Source organism: Mastomys coucha, unplaced genomic scaffold, assembly GCF_008632895.1.
Source record: "Mastomys coucha isolate ucsf_1 unplaced genomic scaffold, UCSF_Mcou_1 pScaffold3, whole genome shotgun sequence".
In the NCBI taxonomy this organism is placed as follows: Eukaryota; Metazoa; Chordata; class Mammalia; order Rodentia; family Muridae; genus Mastomys; species Mastomys coucha.
The window spans coordinates 26,364,595-26,383,318 of record NW_022196909.1 but is presented as its reverse complement, the minus strand read 5'-3'; the positions used below and the strand labels follow the sequence as shown (position 1 = coordinate 26,383,318).

At 44.1% G+C, this 18,724-nt stretch overlaps 1 protein-coding gene across 4 annotated transcripts in view; it reads left to right on the top strand.

Moving 5' to 3' along the window:
• Atg5 (autophagy related 5) overlaps positions 1 to 18,608 on the top strand; it is a 103,480-nt gene extending 84,872 nt beyond the window's left edge. For all 4 annotated transcript variants that reach the window (XM_031348590.1, XM_031348591.1, XM_031348592.1 and 1 more), the window contains 2 exons: positions 1,752 to 1,869; positions 17,225 to 18,608. In XM_031348590.1, the coding sequence (XP_031204450.1) occupies positions 1,752 to 1,869; positions 17,225 to 17,361 (255 nt within the window). In that variant the 3' untranslated portion in view covers positions 17,362 to 18,608. The remainder of the gene's footprint in view (positions 1 to 1,751; positions 1,870 to 17,224) is intronic.
• The last annotated feature ends 116 nt before the right edge of the window (positions 18,609 to 18,724 follow it).

Below are 18,724 nucleotides of genomic sequence, written 5' to 3'. Positions count from 1 at the left end.
CCAAATCCCAGTATTTCCATTTCCTCCCATGTCGTCTTTGTCTCTCTGTCTGTCTGACCTCCTCGTCCTCTTCCTTCTTTTTCCTCTTTCTCCTCCTCCTCCTTCAGTAACTCCCTCAGTACAATTAATACTGCCTGTATGCACAGGTGCGGGCTGTCCATTGAGGTATGGACAACCTACCATCATCTACACACTCGAAGCATAATGAGTCACTTTGAGCAGCCAGCAACTGTCAGTAACTCCTCAGCCCTGGGTGGGAACACTGAGCCTCCCTCCTCTATCCTTGCTGTAACATTGACTAGTTGGAACTTGTCCAGGTAACCACAGCTGCTGTGTGTTCCTGAGTGCACTGTCTACGTCACAGCCAGAGGACAGCATTTCATCGCACCCCTGCATTGTCTGATCCTTAAATTCTTTCTGCCCCCTCCCCCAAAACACATACCTGTATGAGTTGTGAGCCTTGGGAGTAAGAGGGTTGATAATAGCCTGCCTGTTGAGGGACGGACACTCACTCAGTCACTCACTCACTCTCGGGGCTTAGAGCAGGTGTGTGTCTCTGCGTCACTGAGTCCTGCAAGAGGCCTCTGTGAGCACAGTCCAGAGCAGCATTTATTCACAGGTGTGAATATGAGCATGGAGAAACCAGTTCCACAGTGGGTGGAACACAGTGGTTTAGCATGACACCATAGTGGGTTCTCCACTAAGGCTGGTGGCCTCCCCAGCCAGGGCGTATTGACCAGGTTTACAGAGCAGGCCTCGGGTTTAATCAGAAAGGACTCCCATAAAAGTCAATGCCAGTATTCAACATCCTAGGCATATCTTGTGTGGCAGGTCAGTATTGCAGCAGGAACCACCACTGGGTGATGTTATTGATGGTTTTTCTCCCCCAGTGGCCTGTGTAGCACCTTCCAGCACTCTGAAAGCTAGCCAGCAGGGAGGAATTTCCAGGTCAGTTCCAAATTGATTTCTCTGTGTGCTGCAACTAGAATGTGTGGTGTCTTTAGCAATATAACCTTACTCTATAATTATGGTGGGCAACTAAGAGCAATGGCAGTACTTTGTGTTGTTTGGGTAGTCTGTGGGGCCTTCTCGACCAGTAACTCGCAGGGAGATAGCCCATACCCAGCGCTGAAATCCGTACCTCTATCAAACCTTGGACTCTTGATGTGAATTCATTGTTACCAAATGTCTGCTGCCCTACTTAACTTTCTTACAATAGACTCATTTAAAAAGCTTCTTTTTAAAGATTGAAAAAAGTTTTTAAAAAAAATATGTGGATGTTTTACATGTGTGTATGCATCTATACCACATACATCCTGGTTCTCATGGATGCCAGAAAAGGTGGTAATTCCCCTGGAATTCCCTGGAACATAAGTGACAAATGGTTGTGAGCCATATATGGAGCTATGACCCAAACCTCAGTCCCTTGCAAGAGCAGCCAGTACTATAACCCCTGAGTCCTATCTCTAGCCCCTTACAAAACCTTCAGCCAGGGATTATTTCTGTATTTGGTGGTTGTGTTGTGTTGTCTGATATTCCATACGTGCATGAGTTTGATTGACCAGCATTTACTATGTTAACCTTTTCCCCCAGCGGTCTCACGTCTCTGTTCCTCACAGCTATTATCTGCATTCATGGTTATGCCACATCAGAAGACACAAGCGGCAGCTTCATGTTTGTGATGTATGGGTCTGTAGTCAGCAGCAACAGCCACAGAGACTCACTCCCTTGGGTTTTTATTTTCCCAATAGACCACGACTGAGCGGCCTTTCATTCAGAAGCTCTTCCGACCTGTGGCCGCGGACGGACAGCTGCACACGCTGGGAGATCTCCTTAGAGAAGTGTGTCCTTCTGCAGTCGCCCCCGAAGGTAAGGCGCTTAGCAACACATTGCTGCCAGTTTCCCCTCTCACTTGTCACAAAACACAAAGTCAGGTCTGTCTGGCAAAATAAGCTATGCTTCTTGTGCTTTGTAAGTGCTATTCTAATGAATTTGTGTATTTGAAAGTCAGTACACGTCAACATGTATTTGACATGCTTGGCACTAAAACTGTTTCAGATTTCTTTCAGAAGTTAAAATATTTGCATACATGTAATGAATTATTTTGGGGATAGAATACAAGCTTAAATATCAAATTTGTGCACACATATCCACCTGCCCATACGCACAGCCTAAAGGTGATTTCCGTGGTCTTTTAGTGTGCTTACATTTTTATGTGAGCTGTCACGTGCGGCCAGCTGTGGAGTTTTCCACATGTGCTGTTACGTCAGTGCTAAAGTCAGTATGGGCATTTCAGATTTGCACCTGAGAGCTGCTATAAATGTGCACATGTATACAAGCATGCATATGGACATGTATGCAGGTGTTCAACTACTTTTTATAGTCATTGCCCGTTTTAACTCAGTAGTTTGTAGTCCCAGCCCCGTGGTCTCTTACAGTGCTCATCCCTGATTACTTCTGTTAGAGGAATGGTCAGCCGCATAGGACCATGTTCATTTACACACCAAACAGCCTTTCTCATTTACACCTAGTAGGGAGGGGGTAAGGAATTATTAAACATGAAAGCAATACTTCAATAGTTTCTCACATAAGGAAATGGTTTTCCTAAGAAATAGAATTAGAGCCAGTATGGGCATGGAGACAGAACTAAATCAGAAGGGGTTAAAAAAGCAGATCATGAACCACAACACAAAACTACTAAAGATAGACAAGATTTATCGGTTTTAGAGATTCACTTGTCTTACCTTAGCTCCTAGACAACATATCAGAGTGTCTCGTGGTCTCCTAAAAGCCTTATCTCTCTAAGGTAGGGTAAGTGTCCCCTGACCATTGGAATTCCTGAATTCTCTGTGTAAGGCTTACCCCAAATGGTATTATTTATGATACCTAATTTGAGGTAACACTAAGCTTTTGCCTAGCCTTGGTCACAGTCCCACCTTACTATTTTGTGTTAGCTTTCATTAAAGGCTTCCTGCCATTCAGTATATTTAATATCTCAGCAACTTTTTAAAGTAAACTCTACAGAGCTCATGTCAGAATTTGGAATAAAACATTTTTGTCCCCTCAGAATGTTCCCTTGTATACACTTGGAGCTGACTGTTGGCTGTAAGAAGCCATTGGTCAACTTTCTGTCTCTGTGGTTTGCCTTTTAAAAAATACTTCATATAAATTGAATCATATGATATGATAAGTAGTCTTGTAACCCACCCAGCATAATGTTTTTTTGTTTGTCTCCGTAGCTTCTTTTCAAAGAGTTCTCCTGCTTAGGTGAAATGTAACAGTGAATTCTTTCTACCTTTTTACCTTTTTGATAAATTCAGCTGCGAACATTGGCATGGATTTTTCTGGGAACATCTTTTCATATTCCAAGGTAGATCCCCAGGGGTGGGACCAACAGACATTGTGCTGGCCTGCTCACAGTCCCACCCGTGACTAAGGAAGGCTTTGGTTTCTGCACACCAGTGACATGTTTTATAGTGGTCCTGATGGCTGTGTGTTGGCATCTCACAGAGATGACTCTGTTTCCCTCATTTGAGTTTCCCTACTGCTAACTCTGTCTGCCTTGTTTCTTTGTGTGAGGAAAACAGGTTATCTGGTGTGCTGAGGAAGCCGATGGCTTCGGATCCAAAGCTTCTGGTCACACGCCCTTATATTCACTCCCAGGTGCCTTTGATGAAATGGCCCCCATTTTATTATTTTCCCAATACTCTGTTTTGAGAAATATTTGTATATTCTGGAAGAACTTTGTCTGGAGTTTTTTTCCCACAATCTATGGTCTGTCTTTTCATTTTCTTCTGAAGGCTAAATAGTTTTAATTCTGACGGAGTCCTATTCAATTTTTAAAGGGTTGTGTTTAGAGCTTTTTTTGTAATGTCTTCTAGTAAGTAGATAATATGTCAGTGTGCTTATAAAATGACGAAAGTTGATACAAAGGAACTCTACCTTGGGTCCCATTTGGAGGTACAGTGGCAATTCCTATCGACTCAGATTTTGGAAATTGGGAACCGTTGTTGGTTCACGGATGCTCTTTCTGCACTAGTTAGAGGATGACAGGCCCGAGAGTTCTTCACTGCATCCCAGTTTGTGGGATGGAAACTGAGTTCCTCATTTTAACTATTGTGGTAAGGACTGTGGTAAGGCCTACAGGTTCCTGCACATGTTCTCTGTAACAGCCCTCTTCCCTTGACTAGTTCTCTGCTGGCCCACAACTCACTATATAGACCACAGCCATCCTCCTGTCTCTGCTTCCCAGGTGCTGGCCTTACAGGCATGTTAATACCATGCTTACCCATAATGTGTTTTTAGAAATAAGTCATTTTAGGTATATTTCTTTATATGGCCCCATGGGATCCTTGATTACTGAGTGTGAGGCCATCCCATTAAACCCAGTCCCCAGAGTCTGTAATGAGTGGCCTGTGTGTGCTGCCGGTCCCCAGAGTGCAATGAGCGGCCTGTGTTTGCTGCCGGGTAGGTACACTTGTGATTTGTTTAGTGAAAGTAACTTTAATAGTTCCTTTTAGCAATAGGATCTGAAATTTTAATTTCTTTCACTGACTTGCTGTATGAGGTCATTTAGTTCCTGGTTGCCAGACTCTGGCTGTTAGGAGTGGTTGAAGGTTTCGAGTAAGGAGTAGAGGGGGGGAGTCAGAAACACCTTGGCATTTGTAGAGAACTGTGGAGGTAAAGCCTTGGCTCAGTTAGCCCAGGCTTTCTTTACATTCCTAGACATTCCAGTATCTCCTGGCTACTCAGTAGGGAATGAGATTAAGAACTACAGTCTTCACAAGCTTTGCTTCTGATCTGGTTCGTTCCCTCTCTCTCTCTCTCTCTCTCTCTCTCTCATTCATATACACACACATACATACATAGAGACACAGACAGACAGACAGACACCTTGAGTTCTCATGATGCATATTAGGTCAGAGGATATTCAGGAGACAGGTTCTCCTACTGTGGGCTCCAGAGATCAAACACACAGAAATAGCCTGCAGATATAACACCCATATAATAAAATAAATAAACATAACAAAAACCCTTTAACCTGCAGCCGTGCTTCAGACCGGCTCAGGTGTTGTGAGTGAATAGCAGGCTTCTCCCCAAAGCAGCCAGCCCAGTGCTTTGGTTTATGGGAAGAGCCATGTGTCATTGATAGAACATAGATAGTCCCAGTATGCAGTGTTAAGCTTCATACCAGGAAATTGGGCACCTCTTCAATTCCATCTTTTTCTTTGGAAACTTTTATCTTTGCTTCTTTTCATTTCATATTTATTTATAGAAAAAAAATCCTTTAAAATGTGTGGAGAGTAATCAGAAGCTTCAAGTCTGAGTGGAGAGCTACTCTGTGCAGTTTGGGTTACCTGTACACTGTCAGCGTGGGGCATTTCGACATACCTGCGCTCAAGCTGAAAGTGAAAGACTTGAAACTTGGGTGTGTATGGATAAGAGCTAGCTGTCATCACATGATAAAAAGAGAAGTTCTCAAAGAACCCATGTGGCACAGTGTCCTGCTCCTCCCTGTGAGAAGTGAGTCGAGCATGAAGGAATATGCCTTCCTTACATCATCGTGACAGTAGAATATGCTCTGTCATGACAGCGGAGCTGGGGTCATTGGAGCACGGCCGTGAGGTGCTTTGCGTTCTTGCCTTCGGCTCTCTGAGTGGTGAGGAGAATTAGCCAAGGTAGATAGAAGAAACCAAGGGTGTGCACAGGTGCATGGGACCTGTAGTTTCAGAGATCTGCTCTTCTGTCACACACCTTTCTCTCTCAGTATACTTCGATGGCAGTGTCAGGGAGCAGGCCAGCCACGCACTTAGGTCTGTCAACCTCCAACCTGAGTCCAATCCCTGGAAGCTACATGATGAAAGGCGAGAACTAAACCAAGTGTTAATATTTTAAAAGTCAAAAACCATATGCTTAATTTTTATTTAGAAGAATATAAAATACCTATAAACTTTGCTGAGTCAAACCTTATTTCCCAATGTTCCAGTATAATTATAAAAGCCTAGTAAGCTACATAGTGTAACAAGCCTGCATTCTTTTTATTTTTCAACGTATTTTTACTTGGGAATTTTACACAATGCACGTTAATCACACTCACTTCTTGGTACTTCCAGGTCCACCACCACCACCACTCTTATTCCCTTCCCCGCCCCCCCCCAAAAAAAGAAGGAAAAATATGCGCAGTATACGAGCAATTGGGTTGGCCATATACTCAGTGGAGCATGGTCAAACTCTTAAAGACAACCCCATGCGTGTTCCTCCTCCTCCCACATGCCAGAAGCTATCAACTGGGAAGAGATACACCGGCATCCCTAGCACAAATTTTTTTCTTTTTTTTTTTTCTTTGGTTTTCTGAGACAGGGTTTCTCTGTGTAGCCCTGGCTGTCCTGGAACTCACTCTGTAGACCAGGCTGTCCTGGAACTCACTCTGTAGACCAGCCTGTCCTGGAACTCACTCTGTAGACCAGGCTGTCCTGGAACTCCCTATCACAATTTTTAAGGGCTTTCTTCAATGGCTTCCTGTCTAGACTGACAAACCTTCATTCTTGTTTTTAGAAATTTCCTTCAAGGTTTCATTGATTTATTATTTGTGTTGGACTAGTTTCTCATGGTTTTATATTTAGTATTACACAGACGGCAAGGCGTAAAGAAAGACTTGGTTAATGGCAGGTTCGTCCTAGTGTCCTCCAGCTCTCCTGAGAGGTGAATAGCTCAGCAAGCACTCTGTTTTCCCTGTCCTGTTCCTCCCAGCGGCCTGTGCACTCCTTACTCCTCATACCCTTCAGTGACAGCTGTCTGACTTCTGAGTTCCATGTGATGGCTTAATTTTATCTCAGTCATTCACTTTCTCAGGGTTGTATATGTTATCTTGTTGCTATCAGATATGAAAGATACACTGTGTTCTCTGAAGAAAGCTTTGGCCAGGCGGGATGGACAGGAAGTTGTACAGCTAAGGGGTGACCCACACTGAAGGTGTTGTGTTGTGAATAGTGAGGGAAGAGTAAAGATGGAGTCTTAATGAAGACGTGCAGGAGGCAGACAGCTGGGAGGGGAAAGGGCTCAGGCCACACCTCACATGCCACTGTGAAGGCCTTACCAGCTGCCAGTGTGTGCCCTGTAGCCTACAGGGTCCTGCCACTCTGTTCGCTAGAGACTTTGTCTGCCTTGCCTTATCTTCAGATATGCCCGAAGTTGACATAGCTCAGAAATGGTGTAAAGTCACTGTGGAACTCAGTGAAATTGAGACTGGGGACTTGGAATTTCCAACTTAGGTGATCTAACTTCAAAATTATTTTCTTTGTGCAGGTCGCGCGCGCGAGTGCATGTGTGTGTGTGTCTGTGTGTGTGTCTGTGTGTGTGTGTGTGTGTGTGTGTGTGTGTGTGTGTGTGTAACAGGCTTGCTATATATTAACCCTCTGTAACTTGCTATGTAGACCAGGCTAGTCTAGAACTCAATTCAACTGCCTCTGCCTTCCTTGTTAATGCTGGGGTTGAAGGTGTGTGCTGCCATGCCTAGAGGTTATCTTATTTTTAATAGGCTTTTTAAAAAATAGAACTTTAGTGAATTCATATTTTTCCTTGTTCTACATGGCTTCTGTACAGTGGTTCTCCACATGGAGGGTTGATTTTAAACACTGCAGCTGGGGTGGGACACGAACCCTGAGGCATCCTTCGGGTGGTGGACAGGATTGAAGTTGCCTGTCTCTGTCTGAGAGTGTGAGCTGTCACAGGAGTGAGCATGTGAATGTGTGAGCACACGTGAGAAATGCAGCCCCGCCCCCTCAGATAGTGTCGAAGGATAAGGTGATGGCTTTATAACTCAAGTCACCTTCTCACCACAGACTGTGAACTAATCTCTCTGCTCTCCTGCCATTTGAATTGGACAATCATTAAAATTTTAACAGATCTAGGTATCCGAGTTTATGAAGTAAGTTTCCTGTTGCATTCTGTAGAATGTGAGACAGCATTGCCCATATGAGGCTTTAGAGTCTTAGATTTCTCTAAGGTTTTCAGTTAGCCTGTTATTTCTTTTGTATAGGTTTGCTAATATATTTTTACAAACAAACTTTTACGAGAAACTTACAAGGGCCAATTATATCTTAACTTATGTCAAGACTTCATGCCATTGATTGGCTTTTTTAGAAACTAGTTTCTGGATGGGATTAGGCCTGTCAGAAGTGTGATTACAGGAGGAAAGAGAAGCAAGGTTGGCTACAGCACCACAGTCGCTTCATGCCCTGTAGCAGGCTTGATTGTCATCATATAACTTGCTAAAGCATAGAGGCCCAGAAGTAGGTTGTAGATGGTGTTGGTACTAGCAGCGAGTTTGCGGTTCAGAAGGACTACAGTAGTGATCCACACAGCAGTGGCTCACCCCTGAAGTAGGAACCCTCCTTTTTAGTTTCTTCCGAGCCCAGTTTTTGTTGTTCTCTATTCTTGATTGCATTTATATTTTATGGGAGAAACGCTATATATAGTGGGAAGTAATTTAAATGTTGGCCCTTTGTGAGCAAAGATCTACTATAATCCTTGATAAGGTTCAGCCTAAACTTGGTAATTATAGTTTATTAAATTTATCGCGCACTGTAAATGAGTCTTGATGGCTTTCCTCTCTCTCCATCCTCACGCTTTGTTTGTCCAGCACATAGGCACTGCTGACTAACCTTGCTGAGACAGGATCTCTTCAGATCTTATCTATTGGTATATGTCTTTTCTAAACTCAAAGCGCTAAACTGATGATTTTCTTTCTCTGCTAATGGAGATGATACGAGTGATGCTGGGTCCAACAGAGGATGGTCTGAGTTCCCTTCCCTAATTTTTTTTTTTATCTTAATCTCAAGAAGCTAAAAGAATTTACCTGGCTTTTCCAAAAGCAGAAAGCATGTTGTACAAACAACACTTCCTCTGTTGCTGGCACTAGAAAATGAAGTTGCATGTGCACACAGTTGTGTGTTCTGAGGTCTGCATCCCTCAGCCTTATCATGTGGTGCAGCTGCTCTGCCAGTCACCTGTACTGTCTGTCCACAGTAAGGTCAGAGCTACTTGGTCTTCTTATGCAAGCACAGTGAGGAAAAGGCTCGGCAGGTAAGAATGCCTGGTGATGTGAGTTCAGAACCCAAAGTGGAAAGAGAAGTCATTCCACAATTACCCTCTGCCTGCTACGCATGTGCTGTGGCGCATGCAGGTATGTACATACAGTACGCAAACAGCAATAGCATTTTTAAGGAAAATATTTTGAAACCTCCAGTTTTTTAATTGTGTCCATTATTCTTAGGTGAACAAGACTTGGAGTTTAACTTTTACCTTTTTAAATCATGAGTCTCTTAATCAGTTTGTTTCAATCGTCTAAACAGTCAATAACTACATTTTCTAATATGGCTAATTTTAAATTTTGGTTTATGTCCTCACTAAGAAACATAATGTCTATAAGCAAAAATCAAGTGAATGCACTTGCTTAGAACTTGATGATACCATCTAAAGAGCCAAGGCCCTGAAAGTATTTTAGAAATAAAATACTGTATATACTAGTTTGTACATGGAAAGGGGATACATGCACTGTGGATGGCTCCTTATAGCTGGCACCGAGTGAGCATAGACCCGGAAGATGTTAATGGAGTGCTGTAAAAGGCTTGTAGCTCTCTGATAAACAGGCCCTCCTTCTGTTTGTGATCATGGGATAAAAGCCCAGTGCTCAGGCATGCTCGTTTTTACTGCCACAGCGTGGAGTGTGCTCTTAAGATGAAGATCTCATTCCCCAGGAAGCATTTCTGTGTAAGATTAATTGCCCTTTTAAAATCAACGTTTGATGTATTCCTTTGGCCATATCCTGGCTTGCTTTAACCCCCCTGACCTGACCTCACTGACTCTTACCACTGCGGCCGAGGCAGAGCATGATGTATGCGCTTCAGATGTCAGCCTGTGCTGTCTCATGTCAGTGGCTTCAGTCTGCATTTTATTCATGAGCATATCTGAGGAATTTGTCAGATTAGAGAAAAATTGTTCAGACTAGTTAGTGGTGATCAAAAGGCTTATCTCCTTATTGGCCTTAAACCTTTCTTAGAATTATTAAATTATTTTTAACAAAATTTGTTCTTGAATCATAAAAAAAAAAAAAAAACCTGAAGCTGCAGTAGTTAATTAAATTCGATGTCAGTCTACTTGGTCTGAGCTTTCTGTTCCTCCATACATAGAGGTGTGACCCTCAAAAGAGACTAGTCACTAAAGGCTCTGTTCCTTTTCATCCCTCCCTTTGTCGTCCTTGTTAAAGTAAGATTCCAGTTGCATCTGTCTATCAGAAAGGAACTGCAAGATGGCCAGAGAAGCTGGGGCGGCCTGATCTAAAGACCCTAGTCTGCTTCTTGCAGTCTGCCTGGACCTGAGCACTGGGCCCCGCACACAGGATGGTGGGGTGAGCTCTGGGGGCTGGGGGGAGCAGGGTGAGGAGAACAGCTTTCACAAGAGAAACAATGTGCCTGATTTCTTGTTTCTGTCTAAGTAGGTTTTGTTTCTTGAATTGGGGGTGGGAGTGTTTTGTTGTTTGGTTGGTTAGTTGGTTTTGTTTGGTTTGGGTTTCTTTTTTTTTTTTTTTTAAGATTTATTTATTTATTTTATGTGTATGAGTACACTGTGGCTGTACAGATGGCCGTGAGCCATCATGTGGCTGCTGGGAATTGAACTCAGGACAGCCCCACTCACTCCGCTCCAGGCCCCACTTGCTCAGGTCCTGCTCGCTCCGGTGTAATACACTGTAGCTATCTTCAGACCCACCAGAAGATGTCAGATCTCATTACCTGTGGTTGTGAGCCACCATGTGATTGCTGGGATCCAAACTCAGGACGTTGGGAAGACCAGTCAGTGCTCTTACCTGCTGAGCCATCTCTCCAGCCCTGGTTTGGGTTTCTTGCTGCTAGGGGCGGGGACTGCAGAGGCAGAGGGGTGTGTGTTTGTTTTTTGAGACAGGCTTTCTCTGCGCAACACTGTCAGACCAAGCTAGCCTTGAACTCGTTGATCCAGCTATTAGGTTTAAAGGGACGTACCACTACTTCCCCGGTGTTTGGTTCTTAAAAGTTTTTTAAACAATATAATCTTAATATGTCAAGGGTCCCTTGACTTTTAGGTGAGATATTTCACTAGATTTTTATGTTGAATATATTTCATGGCTTTTGAATTTTTTTGAATGTCATTTAATTTGTATATTACTGAGTGAGGTTTTGTTGCCCCCCCCTTTTGAACAGTGCCACTGAATAATTAAGAGTCTAAGTTCTTAGAATGTCTTGGTTGCTAATCACATAATTAAGTTCATTTTATTTTATGTATCTTGGTGGCTATCTAGTACCAAAAGAGTTAATGTCCTACCATTCTTGAGAGCATATTCCTCCCCTTCTGACCCCCTTTCTCACCCTGCTCTCCCACTGACTTCCCACACCTTCATGGTCTCCTGCAGCCCTGCCTGGCCTAGAATTTGATGTGTGACCTTGAGCTCTGCTTCCTTTGTTTCTACCCCCTGAATTGCTGGGATTCTTAGAGTGTGCCAGTGCAGCCAGCTTGGGTAGTGCTAGAGATCACACCTGAGGCATTGTGCACACTTAGCAACCTCTCTACTCCATGAACTCTAGCTCAGACTCATTTTCTCTATAACATTTTTCATACCCTAGGAAGGTATGAAATCATTGAATACCTGCAATGTCCAAACCCTCTTGCAGGTTCAACTGGGCTCGCTTCCTAAATTCTTCTTTTATTCTTGAAGGAGCCCTAGAGATGAGTCTTATTCACTCTCTAAGAGAAGGAACTGGTGATTCATTCAGCTAAGGATTCAAAGCTAGTGAACGTTCATGGCTGGCATCTGAAGGCAAGGCTTTGCTGCGGTGGCGTGAAAGAGTAGGATCCTGACTCCAACTGGGAGGGCTGCTAGGACTTCAGAGCAGAGCTTTGCAGCCTGTGACCCTCAGCTCATGGAGAAGGTGGTCTTGGGTTCTGAGCACCAGACAGGACTTGGAATACATCTCACGCATACGTCAGCCTTCACTACATTGCCAGCCCAGCCTCCTCAGGAAATGTCAAGACAGGGTGTGATGGCTTCTCTTGACTGTGGAGCACATCTGAGAACAGACGTCACTGAGGTTCGGTGAGAAGGGCAGAGGGACCGGCCAGCCTGTGAGTTCGTCGTCCATTAACCTTCCTCGTGCTGCTGCTGGTAGATAAGATTGAGAACTATGACCCTGTATGACACTCTAACTTCCTATATAAGGAAATCTCAAAGGAATGCGGTTGGTCAGCCATTCCCAGGGTGGGAATTGAAGGGTCTGAACTCCTAGTGTGTCTGTTAGTAGCAGCTGTCTGCATGACTGGCCTTTCTCCTTTATGTTTGATTTATATTATTGTGTGCATTTATACTTGTTGGACATATACCTGTATACTGGCAGCATTCCTTATGTACACCTGTACTTTTCATTAGCAACGCCACCAATAGGATCTGTCCTCTTATTTTTTGGTTTTTTCGAGACAGGGTTTCTCTGTGTAGCCCTGGCTGTCCTGGAACTCACTCTGGAGACCAGGCTGGCCTCGAACTCAGAAATCTGCCTGCCTCTGCCTCCCAAGAGCTGGGATTAAAGGCATGTACCACCACTGCCTGGCAGGATCTGTCCTCTTTTCATTTGTTTCTGTGTACTTTTACCATTCTCACAGAGTCAAAACATTACACGCACGCACACACAGAGTTCATTTTTGTTTTTAATCTGTGTATGTACTTGCCAGGTGGAGGGTGATAAGTACATGTTGGGAACCAAACCCAGGCCCCTGTTATAAGAGCAGAGCCCGTCCTGAGCCCAGGCCCCTGTTATAAGAGCAGAACCAGTCCTGAGCCCAGGCCCCTGTTATAAGAGCAGAATCCGTTCTGAGCCCAGTCCCCTGTTATAAGAGCAGAACCAGTCCTGAGCCCAGGCCCCTGTTATAAGAGCAGAACCAGTCCTGAGCCCAGGCCCTGCTATAAGAGCAGAACCAGTCCTGAGCCCAGGCCCCTGTTATAAGAGCAGAACCAGTCGTGAGCCTTGGGGTGGTCTTTCCAGACTTGAATATATTTTCCTTAAAATACAACCATATTAATACTATTCACTTTAAAGTATTCTGGTTTTTACTGTGCGGACACATAATACTGTATGTATACTTTTCAGAACTAGAAGTCTAAACCCTCATCCATGAAGGAGATTGGAGCATGAAACTTCAGTGCTGCAGGTGAACCCTTCCTGTGTTTAACACACCCCAGAACCCTGACCTGGAAGGTTCATCCCGCAGCATTGTTGGGGGCAGAGCCTTTGACAGGGCTGTGGCTGTAGCTGTGGCCTTCTCTCTTGCCCACCACTTGCTGGTATTTTGATCTTCAGCGTGGCCTCAGAACTGTGGGAAATGACTGGTCTTCATGAATAGTTTTATGCTGGGACAGTGTCTAAAAGCAGCTCAGCCTGAGACTGAACGGGACCAAGCTCCAGTCTGGGGACAGGAATATTGGGACTGTTGATAAAACTACAAACTACATAATAGTTCGATTTCATTTGTAAATTTTGCTAACTATACTATAGTTCTGTAAAATATGTTTTTTTTTTTTAAATTCACCTCACAAATGGAAAGTTACAGCAGAATCAGAGTTCCCTGCAAAAGTGACATGTGAATGGTCACAGCTGCTTCTCTTGATTACTGTCTTAAATGCTTGACTAGTTTACAGCTTCTACTGGTGAGCTTTTCCTGGGCAGACAGCTGCCTTCTGCTCATCTCATGTACTCTAACTTGGTGAGCCAGTGGGATTGCAGTGAGAACATCCTCTAAAGCTCAGGGAGGGGCATGGCCTGGAGCCCCTTCCCAGCTCCATGCTGGAAAGCTAGTGGGCCCAGTCCTGGGAAGATCTCTCAGTAGTAGAGGTGCTGACAGTCCCAAAGGGCACCCCTCCACACAGTTTTAGAAACTCCAGTTGGGACTAGGGCTAAAGCTTTGATGGTAGTGCTTGCCTTGCAAGCCCTGATTTAGTTACCTGACAACAAAAGACAAAATCCTGGGTGGGAGAGGTGTGCAGTGTGGTCCTCAGTCAAGACTTAAGTAGGAAGCCTCGCGTCTCATTGAGAAACAGGCATGGCTACCAAACGTAGTGTAGCAAGCTCATGGAGGGCTTTTCTGTTGTTGGGAGAAATACAAATTAATTCACTGCTCCTCCTTTTGTTAGTGTGGGTAACTGACAAATACCAGGGTGTGCCTTGTTGTTCTTTATGGAAACTTAAAAGAAGGTGAGAACACGTGCACTTAGATCTGCAGCTACCTTGACCCTTTAACCTTTACCTCACTAGTACCCGCAGTTCCGGTCACACACTCCTGATGGCAGGGGTAGCCATCAGACCCTGTTCCGGAAGGTGCCCTGCCAGACCACCCCTCCTGCAGCTGTAAAACTGTATTGCATAATGACAGTGTGCCAGTATCATGTTAGCTGGTAGGACATCCGTGAACAACAGGAGCATTGCCTACAGTTGCCAGGGAAATCCTGCCCCATCCCAAAAATCCTCTGTTTAGTTACTTTTGGAGAGAAGTCGGAAAACAAAGCAAAGGAGAAATACTGATGAAGTGTTGGACCAATGTGTGCTGTGACAACAGTGTTAAGCACCATCGGCTTGTCCTTGCTTTCTTTTCCTTTGTTTTGAAATGGGGTCTTAGTCTATAGAGTAAGACTATTAAGAGAACCATATGGTGGAAATGTTTTCAGATAATGTAAGAGCTGTTCTCTGGACTCTGCCTCCCATGTGCTCAGATTTCAAACAAGGCCACCATGCCAGGCCTTAGCTCACACCTTCACGTGTTCTGAAGAAAGGTATGGCACAGGTAGGCCCAGCTTAGGTGTCCAAGTGTAGAACACATTCATGCAAGAGTTAAGAGTGATCCCACCTTGCCTGCCCAGCGCATGATGGCAGGGCACAGCACGTTTGATGCAATTGGAGTGTTTCTCTTGTTCTCTGACTTGCACACGGGGGGGACTCCATCTGCTCTGATGAGGCTGGCCGCCTGCCTTGTCAGGCGCATGTGCAGTTGTTAATGCTGCTTCAGGACCTCTGCAGAGAAGGAGCGGTGCCTTGTTAGTCTGCACTCTGACGGTGGCCGGCTTGAGAGCCTGTACACACAGAAGGAACTTTTACTCTCACCACGCTTTCGGTTTTTGACTCAGTTCTAAGTAGGAGGAAATTCTGAGAATATTAAAATAGCTCAAAGAAATATATAATACAAATATTAAGAGAACCATACTGGAAATGTTTTCAGATATTCTAAGAAAGATTTAATACAGTAAAACCTTGGCAATATAGAACTTAGAAAGATGAATCATTCTAGAGAACGTGTGTTCATCCATCTTAACGTGGATTCTTAAGTCTTCCCAAAGATTGGAGGTGCAGTCTTCAGTGCTCTGTGTACAGTTTCTTCATCTTCCATTTGTAGATGCTTCTGACCAGCATTCTGGAGCCACTCTTTGTATTAATGCTGTGATTATAGCTACATAAAAAAAATGTCTGCATAGATGCAACAAAGCTGGCTAGAGGGCTGGAGGGCTCAGCCTTTAAGCGTGTGCTGCTCCTGTAGAGGACCTTAGGTCGCATCCCAGCACCCATGGCGGGCAGCTCACCATTGCCTGTAAGTCCAGGTCCAGAAGATCCAACACCCTCATCTACCTGCTGGACATTCTACTACACACAACCCATCCAGACTCAGACACACGGCATTAACTAAGTAAAACAAGTAGGGGGCTTTGTTTTATTTGGTTTGTTTTGTTTTTCTAAGATGGCTTTGGGAAAGGAAAACAAAAGAGGCAATTTTTAGGTTCCAGGGTCCCAAGGCAGTGGCCTTTCCCCACAGTTAAGCTGCACTCTGACAGGGATGAGGGGAAGCTGGTGTGGCCGTGTTTGAAGGTGGTAGCTGGTAGCATGTTTGTCATGTTTGTAATTTGCGAGTTCTCTTTCGACTATAGTGCTTCCCTGTCCACTCTTGCTCTCCCCTGCTTACCCACCTCTCTGCTTCTGTTGGAAGGCTGAACATTTCTTTAAAGCTTCTGCTTTCACGTGCCTTCCAGGCTGTCCCAGCCCTTAGAGCAGTGGAGGGCCCTTGGAGTAGAGCAGGAATGCTAGGCGCAGCTGTAGCGATCCTGTCCACCAGTGCATTTGCCCTGCTGTTGTCCTTCATCCCAGGATGCCAAGTCACCATTGTTTTGAAGACACAGTTAAGGAGTTGTACCGCTGGGTAACAAATACTTCCTTCTCATCCTTCTGATTAATTTTTGTTTGCTTTGGGAGTCACTTTGGAGGGGTGTTCTTTACATTAGGGGGATTTTTTTTTTTTGCTTTTTTGTTAATACAATTTGAATTAAAAGGCATTCTTTAAATTTTTATTATATTTGAATTCATTTTAGTGTAGAGGTGGTTGCCCACATTTCTTGGTATGAGTATGGAGGTCAGAAAACAACGTGAGGGACTAGGTTCTCTCCTCCTCTGTGGGTGTAAGGGATCAAGCTCAAGGCCATTTGGCTTGCCAGCAAGTGCTTTTCTCTGTTGAGTCCTGCAGCCAGCCCTATAGTGCCTAGTGCTATTTTAATTAGGAAGCAAATATTAGCAAAAACTGATCAGGTCTTGTGACTCTTAATGTAGAATCTTTCAGTCAGATTATTAGTTCTCTGTGATCACAGCTTTAATTGGCTTTTTTTATTGTTACTTCCAACACTTTGGGAAATACTTGAGCATATTTCAGAGAATCCTCAAAGCTCCCAGCTGTTAAACATCCTCTCAGATTCTGGTGTGATTCTGGATCCTTTCTGCTGTATATTTTTAAGGGTGTGTTGTGTGGCCTTCCACAGAGTTGCCGTTTTAACAGCCGTCTGTGGTGGTTTTAACTGTGTACCTGGAGTATTTTGGTCAGTGGGTTCACCCTGCTCTTTTCTCCAGCATGGTTTCACTAACGTCAATCTCAGGCAAGCACAGTAATTAAGAAAGAACAAACACTTTCGCAGAGCAACAGAATTTTTATCAGAATTCACTGCAGCCCTCAGGTTTCTGTTTAGGATGAGACATTTTGCAACATTTAAACTTTCTCCTTGTCTTCATTTCCTGTTGAGGGGATAAAACAAGTTTGAAATCCACTTAATTGACTAAGGAGTCTTTTCTCTGTGGTTTTCTTTTCTATTGATTACTAATGGATTTCTTTCTTGGAACAGATGGAGAGAAGAAGAGCCAAGTGATGATTCACGGGATCGAGCCAATGCTGGAAACCCCTCTGCAGTGGCTGAGCGAGCATCTGAGCTACCCAGATAACTTTCTTCATATTAGCATTGTCCCCCAGCCAACAGATTGAATGAGCGAGCATGTCCTCCTCGCTAGGTGGAACCACCTTGAGTCAGGACACCCTTGCTTCAGTCAGGTTTGGTGGAGGCCACAGTAACCTGGGCTGCTGCAAGCCATGGGAAGACTCCGTGAGAGAGAGGGCACCGGGCAGGGCTGAGCGCGCACCTCTCCTGCTCCGCTGCTGTCAGTAAGCAAGCCTCAGCTGAGACAGACGAGACACTGCAGCTGCTGCTTCCCATGAAACGCAATGCAGCCGAAGCCTTTGCTCAATGAAAAATAATGGACATGTGCCACAGTTTGTATTTCTGATTAACAAATAAGAGGGGTATTTCCTAAGGTGACTATGGTTGAACCTTAGGCAGGAGAGTGGAAACATTGGTTGAATTTTCAATAGAATTAGACTTAAGAAAGTAAAAGAGAAATTCTGTTATTAATAACTTGCAGTAATTTTTTTGTAAAAGATCAAATTACAGAAAACCCATCTTTCCTTAATGAGAATTTCCTGTTTACAGTCAAGTCTATTGGTATGCAAACAATCTTGTAACTTTGATAATGAACAGTGAGAGATTTTTAAATAAAGCCTCTATGTTTTGTCATTTAATAACATACAGTTTGTCACTTTTCAAGGACCTCCTGAATCTGATCGAGGAAGCCACTTTCTATTCTATGTTTCCATTTCTCACTGGCATAGCAAGGGTGCAGGGCATAGGGTAACTTGTCTCAGGAGCTATCACAGGATTTATTACTGTGACTTGAAATCTGTCTTCTATATACTAAAGGTATAAATAATACTATCTGTCTTTGCTGTTATGTTGGTCACTGTAAACCTGTCAAATCATAGTATGCCAGTATCTGTCTATGATAATTTTTGAATATTTTTAATCTCCCGTTCCTTTCCAGTGTTTTTTTTTTCTTGTTTGTTTTTTGTTTGGTTGGTTTGGTTTTTTTTGGCTCCTGGATTACTATGTCATTGTAGCCCCTGGCAGCCAGTCTTTAAAGCCTGAAGGTGACCTGTCTCTAGACTGCAGTAGCTTTTCCTTATCATTACCAAAAACATCCAGAGGTTACTGGAACTCCTACCACAGTAAGGGAAGTTTGCTGCACTCTCTCGATGGCTGCTTGGAGACTCCTGCCATTGATTTGTGAGCTAGCTTGCTGTCCACATTGAATGTCAACCCATCTGAGTATGCTAAAAGATGCTATCATAAAATAATGGTTCTAGATTCAATAATAAAGATGAATGTTTTCTTATAAAAATTATGCAGTGGCTCAAGTGAGATCCTAATAGTGCTCCTGGCCTCCTTTCTCCTTCCCCTGCCCTCTCCCCCCTCCCCTGGGCCCCTAGCCTCTCTTCCCCCTCCCCTGGGCCCCTG